Below are 19,349 nucleotides of genomic sequence, written 5' to 3' on the forward strand. Positions count from 1 at the left end.
AGTAACAAAAATAATACGAATAGCAACAGTGATAATAATAGTGACAATAATAAAAAATAAAAATATAATAATAAATGTGGTAATAATAATAAATAATAATAAGAATAATAATAGTAATAGTAATAATAGTAATAATAACAATAATAATAAGGAATAGGTCGGGAGGTTACTTGATTACACGCTTAACGAGATAGACGTATCCGGTGACGGTTTGACCTGGATAATGAGATATTTGATGAACCCAAGAATTAGGAATGTGATGATCTCAATATAATTAACCATCTACTTGATTCAAACACCTCAAGTAAATTTACCTAATATATATAAATATACATATATAATATACTCATCGTCCCAAACAAGAAACAACAACAACAACAATAGTAAACTAATAATTTCAAATTCAATCCGCTAATAAAATCAAAGTTTGCCATTTAACATCGAAACCCCTACAATATTAATTTATTACTATTTTCTTTTTTTATTTACTTATTTATTTATTCATTTATTTATTATTTTTTTTTTTTTTTTTTGTAGAAAAGAGGGAAATTGATTTACGCAAGAAAATAATATATAGATTCAAGTCCGCAACTTTATATCCATATATATATATACGAGGAGAGGTTGCTTAATCCCAGTTTCTATAATGAGGGTAGTCGACAACTTCAAATAAGATCCAATCTTTCTTTTACACACACACGATAAATTTTCATTTAATCAATATAAATTTGAACGTTTTTTCGAATTCAAAATTTATCCTTTATTTACAAGGAAAAAAAAAGAAGGAAAAAAATTTCTTAAATTTAATACTTCTTACATTTAATTCAGTTTTTACTGAAATCAATTAAAATTTGTTTGGATTTTTAATTTTTGCTATCAAATTTTTTCCAGCACATGAAGCGAACATTTAATTTGTTTTTCGGTATTGAATTTATTTAACTATTTATTTAAATTTACTTCTTTTTATTGCTTTTCAGTTATTTTTAGATAGCGAATTTGTTTTTATTTGAAAACTAATTTTTATTATTTTAGAAAAAGTTTTTTATTTAGAAACATTTTTTTTATTCAGAAAAATAGTTTTTTTACTTAGAAAAATATTTTCAAAAAATTGTTTTCTTATTTAGAAAAATAGTTTTTTATTCAGAGAAATATTTTGTTTGTCAGAAAAATATTTTGTTATTCAGAAAAATATTTTGTTTTCCAGAAAAATATTTTGTTTCTTCAGAAAAATATTTCGTTATTCAGAAAAATATTTCGATATTCAGAAAAATAGTTTTTTTTTTATTTAGAAAAATGTGGAACTTTTTTTTTTTTGTTTAGAGAAATATATTTTAGTCACATTCGTTTGAGAAAATAACTTCTGATAATTATGAACAGTGCGTGACTGAAAATCTAGAAAAATATTTCACTCTTCCGTGAATGTAAATCAATGTAAAATTATAGTTATAAAATGCAATTTTTCTCCTTTCCTCGCGAAGAGAATAATTCAAAATTATGAATAATCACGACGGAAATAAAAATAAACTTCTTTTCCACTCTTTTCCACTCCTTCTTGTCCATTAACAAAAACTTGAAATTCGAAATTGAAAAATTAATCTAAAATAACGTCGGAAATAAAAAAAAACTCTATTTCCAACGAAAAATTGAAATTCGAAATATTAAAATTATTCTAATTTCGGAAATAAAAAAAAAAAACTCCTTCTTTTCCATTAAAAAAATCTTGAAATTCGAAATATGAAAATTAATCTAAAATAACGTTGGAGATAAAAAAAAAATTCTTTTCCATAAACAAAAAACTTGAAAGAGAAAAATTCGAAATATCCAAATTGTAAAAAACTGAACGAATTTGAATAAAAACTGAATTTTATGGATTAAAATTAAAAATCAAAAGAAAAAAAAAACGAAAGGAGAAAACAGCAGAATTCGAAATTATTTTTATTCCACAGAAATAGAATAATTTCCGTCGAATCGAGGAAATAATTAAGAGAAACAATTCAGGAAGACGAAGAAATATTTTCACAAAAAAGGAGAATTGGAATAAGAACAAGAAACTAATCCCACAAAGAAAGAAACAATGTTACTAACCATGTAATCCGGAGAAAAGGAAGAAAAAAAAAGATAGTAAAACAAAAAAAAAAAGAACTAGTCCTCGGAGATTTTCAAGTTCCACTCAATTCATGAAAATCTTCCCTAATCCATTTAATCACTTGATTAGATCGAATTGATAGGAGTAATAATGTCGGGAAAACAATCGTGACGAGATTAAAAGGAGGGTGCTCCTGATAAAAGAAAAATGTAAATTTCCGAGAGAAGAAATAAAGAAATGCAAAAAAGAGGAAAAATTCACTCCTTGGAAATATCATTGATAATTGATAAATATGATAACTTTTAGTAGCTTCCACACCTATTCATCAGTCCCTCCCTCCCCCTCTTTCTCTCTCTCTCTCTCTCTCTCATCTTCCCAACAATAGATAGCTGTCAATTTGCGATAGTCACTTTTTTTTGTTGTATATATATTCGGTAAAAAAATGAAAAAAAAAAATATTGATTTGTTTTTTTTTTCCAGTCGATGAAAGTGGTGATTGTTTACCTGGAGTAGTTGAAAATCCTAGGCAATGAGAGGCCTATGATGTGTCGAATCTGGCATGGCGCCTCCGGTTGTGTGTCACTCTCGGTGAGGAGGGTTGCAAAAAAACGTCCTTCCTCGGAAGGCTCACCTCCTGGACTGCTGTTGTAGATGAGCCTAGAGCCACTCACACCGACTACCTGGTTTGTGCTCCTCGCAACGTTATTGATCTCGTCCCAGACACCCGTCGACCCACGCAGACGCTTAGCGTTGCCGTGTCGCTTTAGCAACGTGACGTCATTTACCACCCAATCCTCATCCTCTCCTCACTCATGGAGCAACGACTACCTTCTCCTCATTCTCTCTATACTCCGAGAGAGAGAGAAAGAGGCTATATACTTTTCTGCCTCATGCTCCTCTTTCTCTAGCCCTAACTCCACCTTCTGTTTCCTCACCATCTGATTTTTAACCCCTTCTTCCTCTCCTCTCTCTCTCTCTCTCAACTCTCCTTTTTTTTCATCACTCTGCCACATTTTCTCTCCTTGTTTCTCTCTGTGTGTGAGGTTCACATCTCTTTACTGACAGTTGCCAGTCTCTCTTTCTCTTCCACTGTGTACAAAAGCATCTCATCCCTTATGCCTATACATATCTTTAAATCCTTTCTAAACCCATTGCTGCTAGTTGTTTTCCTTCTAAATTGATGGATAACCACTTCAATTGAATACTTTTTCTTCTCTTTTCGCTTATTTTTGTACTATTTCTCCTGCTTCTTCTTCTATTTTTATTCTTCCTCTTTTTGGTATTCTTTCTATTTTTCCTCTTCTTCTTGGTACTCTTCCTCTTTTTCCTTTTTTTCTGCTTCTTGGTACTCTTCCTCTTTTTCCTTTTTCTCTGCCTCTTGGTATTCTTTCTCTTTTTTTCCTTTTCTTCTGCTTCTTGGTATTCTTCCTTTCTTCCTCTTTTTCTTTTTTCTTCTGGTTCTTGGTATTTTTTCCTCTTTTTCCTTTTTTTCTGCTTCTTGATATTCTTCATCTTCTTCTTCTTCTGCTTTTTCCTCTTGTTTCCATCTTCTTGAACCGAAATGCTCACTTTTTCCAATTTGCAAACGTATCTTAATCAAAAAAAAAAAATACGACAGAATAATTCCCCAAATCTGAAAAATTAATCAACAATTACTTCTTCAAGAAAACTTTTCAAAATTATAACGATTAGAAAAAGAGAAAAAGAAAATTCTGGAGCTATTTACTGTGAACGTAATTTAATTCTTCCGATATTCCTTCTTCTTATTCTTCTACTTCTTTCTCTTCTATTTTCCCTCATTTTTTTCTGTTCGAACCGAAATTCTCACTTTCTGCAAATTCGAACGCATTTCAGTCAAAAGAATCCAAATCTGAGTTTGCTTCTTTCTCTTCTATTTCCTCTAATTTTTTTCTTCTTTCCGAACAGAAATTCGAACGCATTTTAGTCAAAAAAAAAAAAAAAAATACGATCCCCAAATCTGAAAAATTCATCACCAATTAATTTTTTAGTGAATTTTTGGAAACAATTATTACAAATTAGAAAAATAAAAATCTTGTTACTTACTGCAAACGTAATTTAATTCTTCCGCTTTTCCTCCTCTTCTTCTGCATCTTTCTCTTCAATTTTCCCTCACTTTTTTCCTAATCGAATCGAAATTTTTACTTTCTGCAAATTCGAATGCATTTTAGTCAAAAAATTTGAATTTTCTTCTTCTTTTGCTTCTTTCCCTTTATTTTCCATAATTTTCTTTCCTTTTGAGCCGAAATTCGAACGCATTTTAGTCAAAAAAATACAATCCCAAAATCTGAAAAATTCATTAACAATTAATTTTTTGGAAACAATTATTACAATTAGAAGAAAAAGAAAATTCTGGAGTTACTTATTTACTTCAATTTTACGGAATTCCATCGATTATTCGGAAATTCTTCAATCAAATATATATTAAAAAATAAAAATTTCAAATAAATTAAAAGAAATTCAGTTAAAATTAAAGAAAAAAATTAAATAAAATCAAAAGCAAAAAGTCAGTCATTAATTCAAATTAGAATACATTTTTATCAATTCCAATTTAGAGAATTTAATATTCAATTATTATCTAAAATTTCAACTTAAATTCATATTTAAATCAATTTTTATCAGAAAATCCTACGAGAATTCAATATTATTTAAATACAAAAATAAATAATTTATTGAAGAATTAAATGTTTTTTAAAATTCAACTCTCATAAAGAATTTTATCAACAAATTTTTAAATTGGTAATTAAAATTATTTTGACGAACTTCAATAAAATTTTTAAGAATAATTTCATTTTTCGAGAAATTAGATTAAAATTGTATTCAAAATAATTGAATCTCTGTAAAAAAAAATTTGATTGAATTGAGAAAAGTTTTTGAAAATAATTGAAATTTTGACAAGAATTTTATTAAAAGTTTTGAAAATAATTGAATTTTGGAGAAAAATTCTATTATTTATAAAGATAATTGAAATTTGGAAGAGAATTTTAATAATATTTCTTTTAAAAAAATAATTGAATTCTTTTGTGAAATTTTTATTATTTAATTCATTCATTCAAAATCTGAAAAATTCATTGACAATTACTTTTCTAGGAAATTTTTGGAAACTATTATTACTATTAGAAAATGGAAAAAAGAAAATTCTAGAGTTATTTACTGTAAACTTACAAATTTTCCTCTTTGGGAAAATGTACTCTTTATGGCGGAAGTTGTTGTTGTTGTTGTTGTTGTTCAAACTAAAGCCACATTTAATCGAAATTCTCACTTTTCCTTCAAAGATTACATTTGGTGAAGTTCACAACGCTTCACAACGTTTATAATCAACGAATTATGAGGAAAAATGTTTTTCTTTAGACAAATTTTCTTAATTTTTCTCATTAAATTATTTTTAAAAAGAAAAATTTGTAAACAGAAAAATTCTATTAATTTCTGTGTGAAAAAAATTTATTTTCTAGGCAAGTTATTGTAATTTTTCCTAAACTTTTGAAAAATTACAATTTTTTTTCATATTTTAAACTTTTTTTCAAATTAAAAAAAAATTGTTTTAGATTTACTCATCAATTATTATTTTGAAAAGAAAAATTTGTAAACAGAAAAATTCTATTATTTTCCGTGTGAAAAACATTTGTTAGGCAAATTTCTATAATTTTTCCCCAAAATTTTTTTAAATTAAACATTTTTTTCAATATTTGAAATTTTGTTTCTATAGGTAGAAAATTTTTTTACACATTTTTCTCATCAATCAGTTTGAAAAGAAAAATTTGTAAACAGAAAAACTCCACTGTTTTCCGTGTGAGAAATATTTTCTAGGTAAATTTTTATAATTTTTCTCCTGGAAACTTTTTTAACTCATTTTTCACATCAGTTGTTTTAAAAAGAAAAAAGTATGTGAACAGAAAAATATTTATTATTTTCCGTGTGAAAAATAGTTTTTTTTTTCAAAATTAATAGATGATTTTATAGAATTAATAGATTTTGACGTAGATGAACATATTTTAATCAGATTGAATATATAGAATATTGCAAAATCGATTGAATAACTCAAAATTTGAAAAAATCATTAATATTAATAATTAATTTAATTTTTAATTAACAATTAGTTAATTAATTCTTAGTTTTAATTAATTCTCAATTGATAATTTCTTAACTTAAATTAGTTCTTAAATTATAAATTCTTAATTAAAATTAGTTCTTAATTTATTAATTAATTTCCATGATATTCAAATTAATTACGATCGGAAAAGCGAAAAAAGAAATTCTACCACAATAATTTATTACAAACTTACAAATTTTCTTCCCTAGGAAAATACACCATTCATGGCGGAAATTGTTATTGTTGAAACTAAAGCCACACTTAATCGAAATTCTCACTTCCTTTCAAGATGAAACGTATTTTAATCATCAAAAAAATCGATTAAATATCTCTGAATCTGAAAAATTCGCCAATAATTAATTTTCGAATTAAAAAATTAATTTTTGAAATTTCGAATCAATTACTAAAAAAAGTAAACCAGAATTATTAATTAAATTACTAGAGTTAGTTACCACAAACTTACAATTTTTCTTTTTCTTTTTTTCAAGCAAAATATATACTCATTGTGGCGGAAATTGTTATTGTTCAATATTCTCTTGAAACTAAAGCCACTCTAAACTTTATATTATAATTATAGACAATAAAGCCAATCGATCTCACTCCTGTAGATTAAATACCGTTTTATGAAGATAAAACTACGCTAGAAAAATTGGTACGAGAAATTAACATTTCAATTTTTTTATTATTATTAAACCTGTTCCATATTTTCAACAAAAAAAAATATATAAACATGGAAAAAAAAATGGTTACAGATTCATTTCGGGGGGGAAATTGCGAGGATAACGTTGACGTCAATCTAAACGATATATGTCTAAAATTATTGACGTCAGTCTTTCTCAATGTATGACCTCTCTCTCTCTCTCTCTCCCTCTCTCTGTATATATACTATATGCACGGAAGAGAAATTTCTATGATCAAAAATTACTGTGCTGCCACCTGAAGATAAATACAAAAAACAATTTCTTTTATTTACGCAAAAAGAATTAGAACAAAAAAATCGATTTCTCTTACTATTAATTTTTCCTCAAAATTGCCGACGATTAAGTAATTTACTTTTTCTAATCTTTGCTGTCAAATTTTTTCTGACAAGAGTATTTTATAATGTAAATACTTTAGAATACAAAAATATTAATTTCGAATTTATGTAAAATTTATTTTTAATGGAAAAATAGAAAAAAAGGCTAATTCTCGATGAGTATCAGATTAATTATGAAAAATTAGAAAAAGTATTTTTATAATTTAATAAATGACTATTTTTTTCTTTTTTTTTGTTTTTGGTTTTTTTAAACTAAACCTAAAGTAGAAAAATATCTATAGTTGCATATTATATTACATATAAGTTTTCCAAACTGAATTTTTTAAATTCTTTTTATTCAGAATTTGGAATTTGGTTTTTGTGCTTCAAAAGCATGTTTTCCCCGTTCTTCTTTATCCCTCATCAGCTTTTTAAATTCCTCCTGCTTTTCACGCTGTTTTCGTTTTCTTTCAAGACGCATTTCCTCCTCGGTCAAAGTTACAGCTTCAAGAAAACAATTTATTATTTTTTTTTTTTTTACAGAAATTGCAGTATTTCTACAGTGGTAATAATATTTTAGAAATAAACTAAGAAAAACAAACTAGATAGAATTTTTATTCTATTATTTCATTTTCCTAAAGTTTTCAACGTTTCGAATACAGGGAATTTTTCGTGAAAATTTTTGAAAAATTACTATCCAAAAAGGAAATAATTAAAATTAAATCAGGGTTGCCATAAAAATTTAATTTTGTTTTTCCCTGACGTTTCCATGATTTCCAGACAAAATTTTGACTTTTTTATATCCTGAAGAATATTTTAATTTACTCCAAAAATTATTAGATACTACAAAAAAATGTTCTATTACATTTATTTACAAATTTCTTCAAAAGTAAAATTATTCGAAAACATCAATAACTTCTTTTTTAAATAAATATTTAAGTGATAAAATCATTATTTTATATCATAAGAATATTGTAACTATAAATTCAAATTTTCAAAGATTTTAATTTTAACTCTTTTCAAAATTCAATTATTTCTAAAAATACACACTATAATACCTACTTTTAATATTTAATTATAATTTAAACTTTTTAAGTGAAATTCATTTTTTAATCCATTTTTATTAGAAAATTTTTCGAGAATTCAATTATTTAAATAGAAAAATAAATAATTTATTAAATAATTGAATATTTTTTAAAATTGAATTTTTATTAAGAATTTTATCAAAATTTTCAAAAATAATTGAATTCTTTCGGCGAATTTAAAAAATAATTTTGAGAATAAATGCAATTTTCCATCAGTTTATTTAAAATTTTATAAAAAATAATTTAAATTCTGCGATAATAAGTTTTGTTATTTATGAAAATAATTGAATTCTTGCAACGAATTTTATTACAAAATTTGTTAAAGAATTGAATTTCTGTGAAGAATTTTACTTGTGAAAATAATTGAATTCCGGAGAAAAATATTATTATTTATGAAAATAATTACATAATTTCTTGTAAAGAATATTATTGAATTTTTTTTAAATAATTGAATTTCTCAGAATTTTTTAAAACATTTTGAAAATAATTAAATTCCATCGAGAAATTTCATTAAAAAATTGTAAATAATTGAAATCTGAAAAATAATTTTATTAAATTTTTTTTAAATAATTGAATTCATGTGAAAATGTTTATTTTAGAAAAGAAATGAATTCTTGGGAGGAATTTTATTAAAATTTCTTTAATAATTGAATTTCTTCAAAGAATTTTATTTATTACGAAAATAATTGAATTATTTCGAAGATTCAATTTGTGACATTTTTTACTATAATTGTATTTTAAGAAAATAATTGTATTCTATGATCAATTTTATTATAATTTTTCAAATTTATAAAGCTTTTAATCAAAATTTTTTAAAATAATTGATTTCTCGAGAAAAATTTTATTATTTATGAAAATAATTGATTTCTTGCAAAGAATTTTAATCAAATTTTTTTTAAAGAATTTAATTCTCGTGAAAAATGTATTATTTGTGAAAATAATTGAATTCTTAAGAATTGTATTGAAAATAATTGAATTTTATAGAAAAATTTTATTAGAACTGCAATTTTATTAACTAAATCTTGTGAAGCATTTTTTCAAAATGTTTTTAAATAACAGAATTTTTAAAAGAATTTTATTTAAATTTTTCGAAATAATTGAATTTCTCAGAAGTATTTTTTTCAATTCTCCGAATATATTTGAATTCTTTCGAGAAATCTCATTATAAAATTAAAAATAATTGAATCAGTGCGAAGAAATTTATAAAAAAAATTGATGAAATTGAAATAAAAAAATTTTTATTAAATTAATTTATTTATTAAATTTATTAAATTAATATTAATTAAAATTAAAAAGTGAAATTTTTATTAAAATTTTGTATAAATAATTGAATTCTTTTGAAAATTTTTTATTAAAAAATAGTAGATATTAAAAATAATTGAAATGAGGAAAATTTTTGAAAATAATTGAAATTTTGCCAAGAATTTTATTAAATTTTTTTTGAAAATAATTGAATTTATTATTTATTTATTATTTATAAAGATAATTGAAATTTTGACTAAAATTTGTTTAAATTTTTGAACATAATTGAATTTCTGCAAAGTATTTTATTTCTTTTGAAAATAATTAAATTTCTCCAATCAGTTATTCTTAAAATTTCTATTTAAATTCATTAAAAATTGTAATTTTATAAAATTTCAAATTGAAACCTTTTGAATTTCACTTATTTGTATTAGAATTCTTGGCAATTTCATAATTTATGAGTCAAACACAAAAGACACAAAAATTAAAAATTTTCTTATAAATTCTAAAAATTAAATTTTTCCCAGTTCTTTTAATAAAAATCCCTGATTTTTCCCTGATTTCTCTGACCAATTCTAATTTCCCTGACTTTTCCCTAACTTTCCTGACCTGTGGCAACGCTATAAACATTCAATTATTTATTTATTTGTCAAGAATTAATTTCTTTTAAATATAAAATAATATTCTTTGTAAAAAAATACAAAAATAAGTAAATAAATATCGTCATTAAAAATAATGTTTCGTTCTTTTTTCGTTAAAAACTTTAGGAACATCAATTTTGTCTACATATTTCGTAAATTATCAAAAAGAGAAAATTTGTTTTAAAATATAAAATTTCATACTCACAAGAACTTGCCGAACCGGTATTTGAACGAATGTTTAGTTGCATCGGATTTTCAAAAATACTGTCTAAATCTACTGTTTCTACATTGCTACTTAATTCTTTTAAACCACTGTCGGGGGTTGATGCGTTATTTGCTGTTTTTTTCAATTGTGTACCATCAAAGAGAGCAATGGAATTTTTCGTAATTTTCGGTGTTGATTGAGCTGCCGGTGGTAGCGGTGAATTTGGCCTCTTTAATGGAAACTTTGTTTTCGGAACAGTTGAAATGCTTAATGGGGAATTGAAATGTTTTAGTTCTTCGTCCATTTCCGTGAAACACGATAAAACTTTGCTGAGAGCATTCGTGACTGAAGTCTATAAAATAAACGATTCGTGCGAAATTAATATTCAATTACTGACAGCTGTACTAATTATTAATACGGGGGAAAAAAATGTATTTGATTCAAATACTTGATACTATTATCAATTAAATATTTAATTGATAAATATTATTTTATTCAATTAAATATTTAATTAATTTATCAATTAATATTTAATTGATAATATCAATTAAATATTAATTTATTAATTAATTAAATATTAATTTATCAATTAAATATTTAATTGAACCAAATAATCTCCAATAAATATTATTTAAATGAATTCGAATTATCAATTTAGTTTAAAAGGAAAATTAATTTCTTTTGGAAAATTTACCATTCTTGCTTTTTCAACGGACATTCCTTTTGAACTGGCTTCAGTATTTGAATATCCGCAATCTTCGTGGTACATTCCATTTGCCAGCTGTATTTTTACTGTCGCATAACATCCTGTCGAATAGTTTATTCCATTGTGATCGATGAAATCTAATTTTAAACAAAATTTGAAAGTTTGAAATTTTGAAGTAAAAAATTATAGGTTATGTTTGCAATTTTTTAAATGAAAATACAAAAAAAAAGATCAACTGTCAATATCAATTATTTATGTTTAAGTCTTCATTACAACTAAAATATTAAATAAACACTGATTTTACCTTGCAATAATTAAAAAGAAACTTTCAATCAAGAAAAAAGTCAAAAGAACATAACCTTAAAGTGATTTGCTTCTAAAGATTTCATTCTTCAGATCGCGTCACAATTAGAAAATAAGAAACTTACCAATTGTACAACTTGTTATTGCATGGCTCCAGCCAGTACCAAAAACCCGATTAGCTGCTTTTATTAAATCATTATTTTTACTTTGAATAGAAGATAAATCATTACTTGATTCTGATGTGCGTGACATAAAGTTACTTTGGGTAACTGGCTGTAAATATTAGTTCATTAATTAAAAAAACCCAAAATATAATTATATTTTTAAATATACTTATATTTTCCATTAAATACTAATATTTTGTATACATTTATTTATTATACGAAGAAATAGAAATTAAACGATCTGTTAAAGTAAACGAAGTAAACGAAGAAAACGAATCTTTTCGAAATATCTACAAAAACTAGAACAAAAAACCGCTATTTTGTGTAAATAAACATTTGACTTACCACTTTTATGCAAGACATCCTGTTTTTGCAAATTTAAACATCACTATTTAATTTCTTATTCAAATTAGACACTTGTTATTTCTTTTCCGAACTTTCAGGTTATATTATTGTTTAGAAAATTTTAAACTAAACGTTTCAAACGTTTTTAACAAAGAGAACAAGATGACAAGATTATTTTCTAACCACGTGCTTCGGTGACGACTTTCTCAAATGTGAATAACAAAAACAATAAACAACATGGCCGATGCCGAACGAATGCAGAAAAAAATCTTAAGCTCTCTTTTTAGTGTTTTGTCCAATTTTAAACCTACCGATCCCTGTCTTCTTGACAAATCACAAATCAGAGGATCAAGAGCATCAAGAGTATGAACTTGGTCTTATGTTTATCTTCGAAGATACTTAACCTAAAAATTATTGACACTTTTCTTTCGGCCCTTTCGGCGAATGCCTATTGGATATTTCTCCCCTTCTCCGTCTTTTGATTGGTCGTAAAGGGAAAATTAAAAAAAGATAAATAAGATAAACAAAAAGATTGACAAAAACACGTGTGCTGTGTGCTTGTGAAAAGAGAGCAAGTTGTACAAAGTGGTACAAATTTTCTGGCTAATTTTTACTAATTAATGTCTAACAATCATTGAAAGTATTTTGTTTTTAAACAATATTGTTTTTATCCCAAGTGAAAACAAGTGAAAAGAATTCGAACGAAAAAACAAAAATGCCATCTCTCGATAGAATAAAGTATGTTACTTTATAAAGTCATAAGTTTACTAATTTTTCAGTTTTTATTTTGTTAATTTATCGAAATTGGTTATAATTTTATTACAGAAAGCCAGCGACTCATCGTGGTAAGAGGGCAATTTTAAAAAAAGAACCACAATTATTGGAAACTGCGAAACAAGCATTATGCATCAAAGGAAGCACAAGTTCCAAATTGGCACACGATTGCATGAAAGATTTTGTAAGTTCTTTAATTATACATAATGTAATAATAATAATAATTTATATTATATGTAATTTTTTGTCTGTAAATATGTAAAATTTTGACTTTTAGTACGACCTGAAAAAACCCGATGCACAAATGATGACGAAAAAGAATGAAATTCGACCATTTGAAGATATAACGCCAATTGAACAATTTGCCACAAAATTAAATGCACCATTATTTATGTTCACATCGCATAATAAAAAAAGACCGAATAATCTTATAATGGGTCGAATGTTCGAAAATACCTTACTCGATATGGTGGAATTTGGAATTGATGATTATAAAGGACTTAAAGAATTTAAAGTTCCAAAAATAGCCACGGGAATTAAGCCATTGTTAATTTTTAATGGCGATATCTTTGAAAATAATCGCGAATACGGAAGAATTAGAAATCTTTTGATTGACATGTTTCACAGGGAGTCGACGAAAAATGTTCGATTACAGGGACTTGAGCATGTCATCAGTTTCACTGCTCGTGATAATAAAATATTGTTTCGCAGTTTTAGGTACGTTTCACTTTTTTTTAAATTAAAAAATTACTAATTATTATTTTACGTTTTCTATAGAAAATGTAAAATAAAAATAATTTCAATTGAATTGAATTGAAAAATAATTTTAATAGAATTAAATGGAATTGAAAAATAATTCTAATCGAATTAAATGGAATTGAAAAATAATTTTAGTCGAATTAAATAGAATTGAAAAATAATTCTAATCGAATTAAATGGAATTGAAAAATAATTTCAACCGAATTAGATTTAAAAATATACATTGGTTTCAATATAATTGTTCTAGAGTCTTTTTAAAAAAATCCGGATCCAGAACTCCTAGAATTGAATTAGAAGAAATTGGACCACACGTTGATTTAGTTGTAAGACGAACGCAACTCGCCTCCGATGATTTGTTCAAACAATCGTGCAAGAAACCTAAAGAACTCAAGGTAATCTCAATAATTTTCTTTCTCACAATTTTTAATATTTAATAACTCAAGCCATGGAAAAACATTAAATTAGAACTTTAATTTACAAAATTAATAAAAATCAAACTTACGAATTCGAGCATAAAAATTGAAATTTAACACTTTTTTTTACAGGTGAAGAAGAAGAAGAATATTTCCGCTGATCCACTTGGAAAGACACTTGGTCGTGTTCATATGGGAGCGCAAAAATTGAACAAAATACAAACAAGAAAAATGAAAGGTCTACGAAAAACAATGACCGAAAGAAAAGAGGAGAGAAAACGAAAAAGTTTAGACGCAGTGGTGACGCCAAATGTGAAAAAAACTAAAACTGTTGATGTTTAAATTGTAATTTTATTCATTTCTTCACGAATGACCATCTTGAAGAATTCTTTTGATCCTGAAATTAATTTCTATTTTTAGAAATATGAATAGCTTGTAAAATTTATCACATATTTTTTTGTACGAGAATACAATACTATTTAGTCTTAAAATAAAGATAAATTGATAATTAAACTAATTAACTTAATTCATTCATTCATTCATTTATTCACTCAATTCAAATTTTCAATTTTGTTGAACTAAAAATTGGAAAATTACTCAGATACCTTAATTTGAATTCCACAGGAGAGTAAATTTTGTCTGACCTCATCGCACATCTTCAAGGTATTTATATCTTTCGGATCCTCCAAAGCTTTAGTTCTAATCGATTTACGAAAAGCGACAAAATTATCGAGAATTTCGGTCAAGACGAATTGATTTTCTTCCGTTGCTTTGTAACTCTCAAGACCTAATTTTGTAAGTACAGTTGTAATGTAATTGGAAACTGACGCGACAGCCGATGGATTTCTCACTTGAGAATCTTTCTGAAATCAATATTCGAAACATCAATATAGAAAAATTCTGAATTAGGCGAAATTATTAAATATATTCCTTGGTCTTTTCTCAATTTACCGATGTTTGTTGCAGCATTTTATTTCCAATTTTGACGAGATCAACAATTGAATGCACAACTTCCGGTGTATTAAAATCGTCAGCAAGAGCAATTTCAATTGTGTTTCTAGTGTTCGTCAAACTCTGAAAATTTAAATATTAAAGTAAAAAAAGAATTTAATAAACTTACAATTTACAAAAAACAAAAACTTGCAATTAAATCGTCAAAATTATGTAAATTAAATTGTAGACCAAAAGTTATTAATTAGATACTAAAAAATATTAACCGTCAGAAGAAAAGACTCGTCAATGAATCCTCCGTTCAGTTCCCCGGCTACATAACTTCGACAATCGCTGATGAAATTTTCAATTTTGCTAAGTGTGGAAACTGCCAATTGCATCGAATCCTCTGAGAACTCGAGATCTAATTATCAACAATACGAATTTTTATTATTTCGAAACTGAAGAAAATAACAAAAAATTTTTGAAATTCGAAGAATTAAAGTTACCTTTTCTGTAGTGTGTCATTAAACACAGTAATCTAAATTCATTTCCGCTGTGCTTTTTAAGAAACTCTTCGATTGAAATTGTATTTTTCAAACTTTTGGACATTTTCACATCTCCTTGCGAATGTAAATGACCCGTGTGAATCCAATAATTGATCCATTGTTCTATTCCATGATGACAGCAAGATTGAGCTTCCTCATTCTCATGATGGGGAAATTCCAAATCTTTCCCACCGCTGTGAATGTCGATCTGACTTCCAAAAATCGCACTGAATTTCAAGCATTATTTTCATTATTTTTATTTCATAACAGGCTTCACACTCGATAATTAATTTTAAAAATGTATCAAAAAGTATCTTTAATACTGAGAAAAAGTAGTAAAAATGTAGCTAACGAAAATTAATTTTAACGAATAAAAAAAAATTGTTTTACTCGATTCACAAAAATTTGATTCACTATTTCCCTGACTGATTCCTAATGTATACATCAAAAATATCTATTTTTATTCTAATCCTGCTGCGAGAACTTTAATTCTAAATTTTTGAAAAATTTAATTATTTTCAAAATTTTTATCTATCTATCTAAAAATTTATTTAAAAGTATTTAAATGTATTTAAAAGTAAAGAAATAAAATTATTTAAAATATAAAATTTAATTTAAATTGTTTACAGGAATTAAGAAAATAATAAATTAATAATTATTTAAAGTAAAAATTTAAACGTTATTATAGTTTAAACAATTAAAATTTTCAACGATTTCATTTTAAGAATCTTTTAAAATTTAATTATTTCTAAAAAAAATCGTTACTATAATGCTTTTAATATTCAATTATTATCTCAAATTTTAAACTAAAATTTGTTTTTAAATCAATTCTTATTACAAAGTTCAACTGAAATTGAATTATTTAAATAGAAAAATAAATTATAAATTATTAAATGTTTCTCAAAAATTTAATTCTTATAACGAAATTATCAATTTTTAAAAAAATAATTGAAATTCTGAGAAGAATTTTACTATTTATGAAAATAATTGAATTCTTGCGAAGAATTTTACTTAATTTTTTTAAATAATTGAATTCTCGTGAAAAATTTGATTATTTGGTAAAATAATTGAATAATTGAGAAGAATTAAAGAATTTATCAATTTTTTTTTAAATAATTGAATTTCTCAGAAGAATTTTATTATTTATGAAAAGAATAGAATATTAGTTAATTCCTTTTAAGTAATTGAATTCTCGTTTAAAATTTTATTATTTAGGAAAATAATTGAATAATTGTAAAGAATTATAGAATTTATAAATTTTTTTAAAAATGAATTGAATTTCTGAGAAGAACTTTATTATTTATGAAAATAATTGAATAATTGTGAAGAATTTTTATTAAAATTTTTAAAAGTAGTTGAATTCTTGAGAAGAATTTTATTATTTATGAAAACAATTGAAAAATTGTGAAGAATTAAAGAATTTCTAAATTTTTTTTTAAAATAATTGAATTTCTGAGAAGAATTTTATTATTTATGAAAATAATTTAATTTTTGCAAAGAATTTAAAAAAAATTTTTAAACAGTTTTTAACAATTTTTAAACAAAATTTTGATAAACTTTATAAAAATTCTATTTTAAATAATTAAATTCCAGTAAAATTTTTATTATTTTAGAAAATAATTGATTGTTCGTGTGGAATTTTATCAAAAAATTTTTTAACTAATTGAATTCCTTTGGGAAATTTTATTAATAATAGTAGATATTGAAAATAATTGAAATAGGAAATATTTTTTAAAATAATTGAAATTTTGCCATGAATTTTATTAAAATTTTTGAAAACAATTGAATTTCGGCGAAGAATATTTTAAAATTTATAAAAATAATTGAAATCTTGACGAGGATTTTTTTTTAATTTTTGAAAATAATTGAATTTTCGTGAAAAATTTTATTATTTGGAAAAATAATTGAATAATTGTAAAGAATTATAGAATTTATAAATTTTTTTAAAAATAATTTAATTTCTGAGAAGAGTTTTATTATTTTTGAAAATAATTGAATTTTTGCGAAGAATTTTATTCAATTGTTTTTAAATAATTGAATTCTCGTTTAAGCTTTTATTATTTAGGAAAATAATTGAATAATTGTGAAGAATTTTTATTAAAATTTTTAAAAGTAGTTGAATTCTTGAGAAGAATTTTATTATTTGTACGAAAATAATTGTATTCTTGACTGGATTTTCTTTTAAATTTTCATGAAAAATGTTATTGCTTGTGAAAATAATTGAATTGTTGCGGTAGAATTTTATAAAAAGTTTTTAAATTGATTAAAGTAATGCAAATTTTCCCAAAAATAAAGAAAAAAGTGTCTTTTAGTGTAAAAACTAAAAAAGTATACAAATAGTAGCAAATTGCAAGAAAAGTAGTAAATAGTAGGTTTTAGTAGATGAGTGCGAAGCCTACATAATTGTAAATTTGTTTTTAATGTAATTTTTTAATTTCAATTTAATGGTAATTTTATCCGATTTTTATTTACTATTACCTAGCCATCACGCTGCATTCAATGTGCCAACCCGGTCTTCCATTTCCCCAAGGAGACTCCCAAAATGGTTCATTCTCTTTGGCTGCCTTCCATAAAGCAAAATCCAACGACGATTTCTTAATTGAATCCTGCTTTTCTTCCTGACATTGTCTAAATTTTCCATAATTTCCAAATTTTAATGTATCAAAATATACGGAACCTGGAAGTATAAATTATCTCTTTAATCATTAAAATAGAAAATGAACAAATTGAAACAAAAAAAAAATTAAATATACAAGAAAAGGTAACTGATTACCGTCGTTAGCTTGATAAGCAGCATCGTTTTTAAAAATATTCTCGATAAATTTAATAATTTTCTCTATATTATCCGTCACTCTGCAACTCATATAGGGCTTTGCAACATTCAACAATTTCATATCTCGAAAAAATTCCTCCTCATAAAACATTGTTAGATTTTTCCACGACTGATTTGTTTCTTGCGAACGTTTTATTATTTTATCATCGATATCAGTCAGTCCCATTATTAAAACTACATCTAGATTGTGAAAATTCGTCAGTATCCTCCGAATGATGTCGCATCTTACATAAGTACTAAAAACAAAAATTGTATTTAAATTTTTAAACAGTAAATAAATTTCTCCTGACTTTAGTTTGCAGGTAATGTTATTATCCTTGTAATTTTTCGAATATTTTTTGAAAATAATTGCAACGTTTTAAAGAATTTGATTATAATTTTTGAGAATTGTTTTTTGATTTCTAGTATTAGCGAATTTAAAGTACTGTAAATTCTCAAAAAGAACAGAAATAGTAGCTTTTAGTGGCTGAAATCTAAAGAAAAGTACCCAAATAGTAACATAACGTAAAAAAAGTATAGTAAATAGTAGGTTTTAGTAGATGAAGTGCGAAGCCTGAATAACACAATTACCTAGCGTGTCCAATATGAGCCGAATCGTATAAAGTCGGCCCACACATGTACCATGTCACGACATTTTTATTCTTCAATATCAATGGAAATTTTGATTTTAATAAACTATTGTACAAAGTAATGTTTGTTTTAAAACCATCTGGTTGTATCCATTGAATAGTTTTGTTCTTTTTCAATTCTGTATGCAATAATCTTTTACAGATTGAATGAGAAATTTTAGTTAAAAATTTCATATTTTCTATTATTATTGTAAAAATAGGCAAGTGTAAGGCTTATTTTTGAATTAAGAATTTAATTTCAATTTGCTTACATGACTTTTGCCTTTTTTGTTTATATATACAGGAAAAGTCACATGGCAGATTTTGAATTTAAGAATATTTTGTTTACTTTTTTAAATAGGGATATACGTCTCAAATAAATTCTTGTTTTTTATTTAACAAAATTTTATAAACAATGTATTTTATTCATTTTGTTAATTATTAATTGCTAATTGTTAGGGGAAGAGGTTATGTATTTCTTTTTTTATTTACAATGAACCAGGGTTGGGAAAGTACGCTTTTGTAAAAGAGAGTGAGTGACTTTAATGTGAAGTAAGCAGCACACGCTTGTCCAGAAAATATGA

At 24.7% G+C, this 19,349-nt stretch overlaps 4 protein-coding genes and 1 long non-coding RNA gene across 13 annotated transcripts in view; 1 reads left to right on the plus strand and 4 right to left on the minus strand.

Moving 5' to 3' along the window:
• Nucleotides 1-3,403, minus strand: part of LOC122507899 (glutamate-gated chloride channel) — a 104,879-nt gene extending 101,476 nt beyond the window's left edge. For all 8 annotated transcript variants that reach the window (XM_043620904.1, XM_043620899.1, XM_043620896.1 and 5 more), the window contains exon 1: nt 2,591-3,403. The gene's annotated coding sequence lies outside the window, so the exon portion shown is untranslated. The remainder of the gene's footprint in view (nt 1-2,590) is intronic.
• A 127-nt stretch (nt 3,404-3,530) lies between these two features.
• Nucleotides 3,531-6,574, minus strand: LOC122507910. The gene is made up of 4 exons (XR_006302178.1): nt 6,388-6,574; nt 4,151-4,391; nt 3,813-4,064; nt 3,531-3,719 (listed from the first exon to the last, which is right to left on the minus strand). It is a non-coding gene; the product is annotated as an uncharacterized LOC122507910 (long non-coding RNA).
• Nucleotides 6,575-6,856: 282 nt separating this feature from the next.
• On the minus strand, nt 6,857-12,128 carry LOC122507909 (DNA repair protein RAD52 homolog). 2 transcript variants are annotated; one of them, XM_043620917.1, is made up of 6 exons: nt 11,901-12,128; nt 11,517-11,664; nt 11,077-11,225; nt 10,383-10,734; nt 7,528-7,713; nt 6,857-7,130 (listed from the first exon to the last, which is right to left on the minus strand). In XM_043620917.1, exons 1-5 carry the CDS (start codon nt 11,916-11,918, stop codon nt 7,568-7,570), a joined length of 813 nt encoding a protein of 270 aa, XP_043476852.1. In that variant the 5' UTR covers nt 11,919-12,128; the 3' UTR covers nt 6,857-7,130; nt 7,528-7,567. The 2 variants fall into 2 exon arrangements, with proteins under 2 accessions (XP_043476852.1, XP_043476851.1); XM_043620916.1 differs by having other exon boundaries at nt 6,857-7,713.
• A 288-nt stretch (nt 12,129-12,416) lies between these two features.
• LOC122507908 (ribosome production factor 2 homolog) lies at nt 12,417-14,363 on the plus strand. Its single transcript, XM_043620914.1, has 5 exons — nt 12,417-12,638; nt 12,726-12,858; nt 12,952-13,391; nt 13,681-13,825; nt 13,979-14,363. Exons 1-5 carry the CDS (start codon nt 12,616-12,618, stop codon nt 14,186-14,188), a joined length of 951 nt encoding a protein of 316 aa, XP_043476849.1. The 5' UTR covers nt 12,417-12,615; the 3' UTR covers nt 14,189-14,363.
• A 57-nt stretch (nt 14,364-14,420) lies between these two features.
• LOC122507907 (probable cysteine--tRNA ligase, mitochondrial) lies at nt 14,421-19,239 on the minus strand. Its single transcript, XM_043620913.1, has 7 exons — nt 18,728-19,239; nt 18,098-18,393; nt 17,803-18,001; nt 15,286-15,551; nt 15,064-15,200; nt 14,798-14,920; nt 14,421-14,709 (listed from the first exon to the last, which is right to left on the minus strand). The coding sequence occupies exons 1-7, from the start codon at nt 18,958-18,960 to the stop codon at nt 14,440-14,442; spliced, it is 1,524 nt and encodes a 507-aa protein (XP_043476848.1). The 5' UTR covers nt 18,961-19,239; the 3' UTR covers nt 14,421-14,439.
• Nucleotides 19,240-19,349: the final 110 nt, after the last annotated feature.

This window comes from Leptopilina heterotoma, unplaced genomic scaffold (assembly GCF_015476425.1).
Source record: "Leptopilina heterotoma isolate Lh14 unplaced genomic scaffold, ASM1547642v1 Lhet_52, whole genome shotgun sequence".
NCBI lineage: Eukaryota > Metazoa > Arthropoda > Insecta > Hymenoptera > Figitidae > Leptopilina > Leptopilina heterotoma.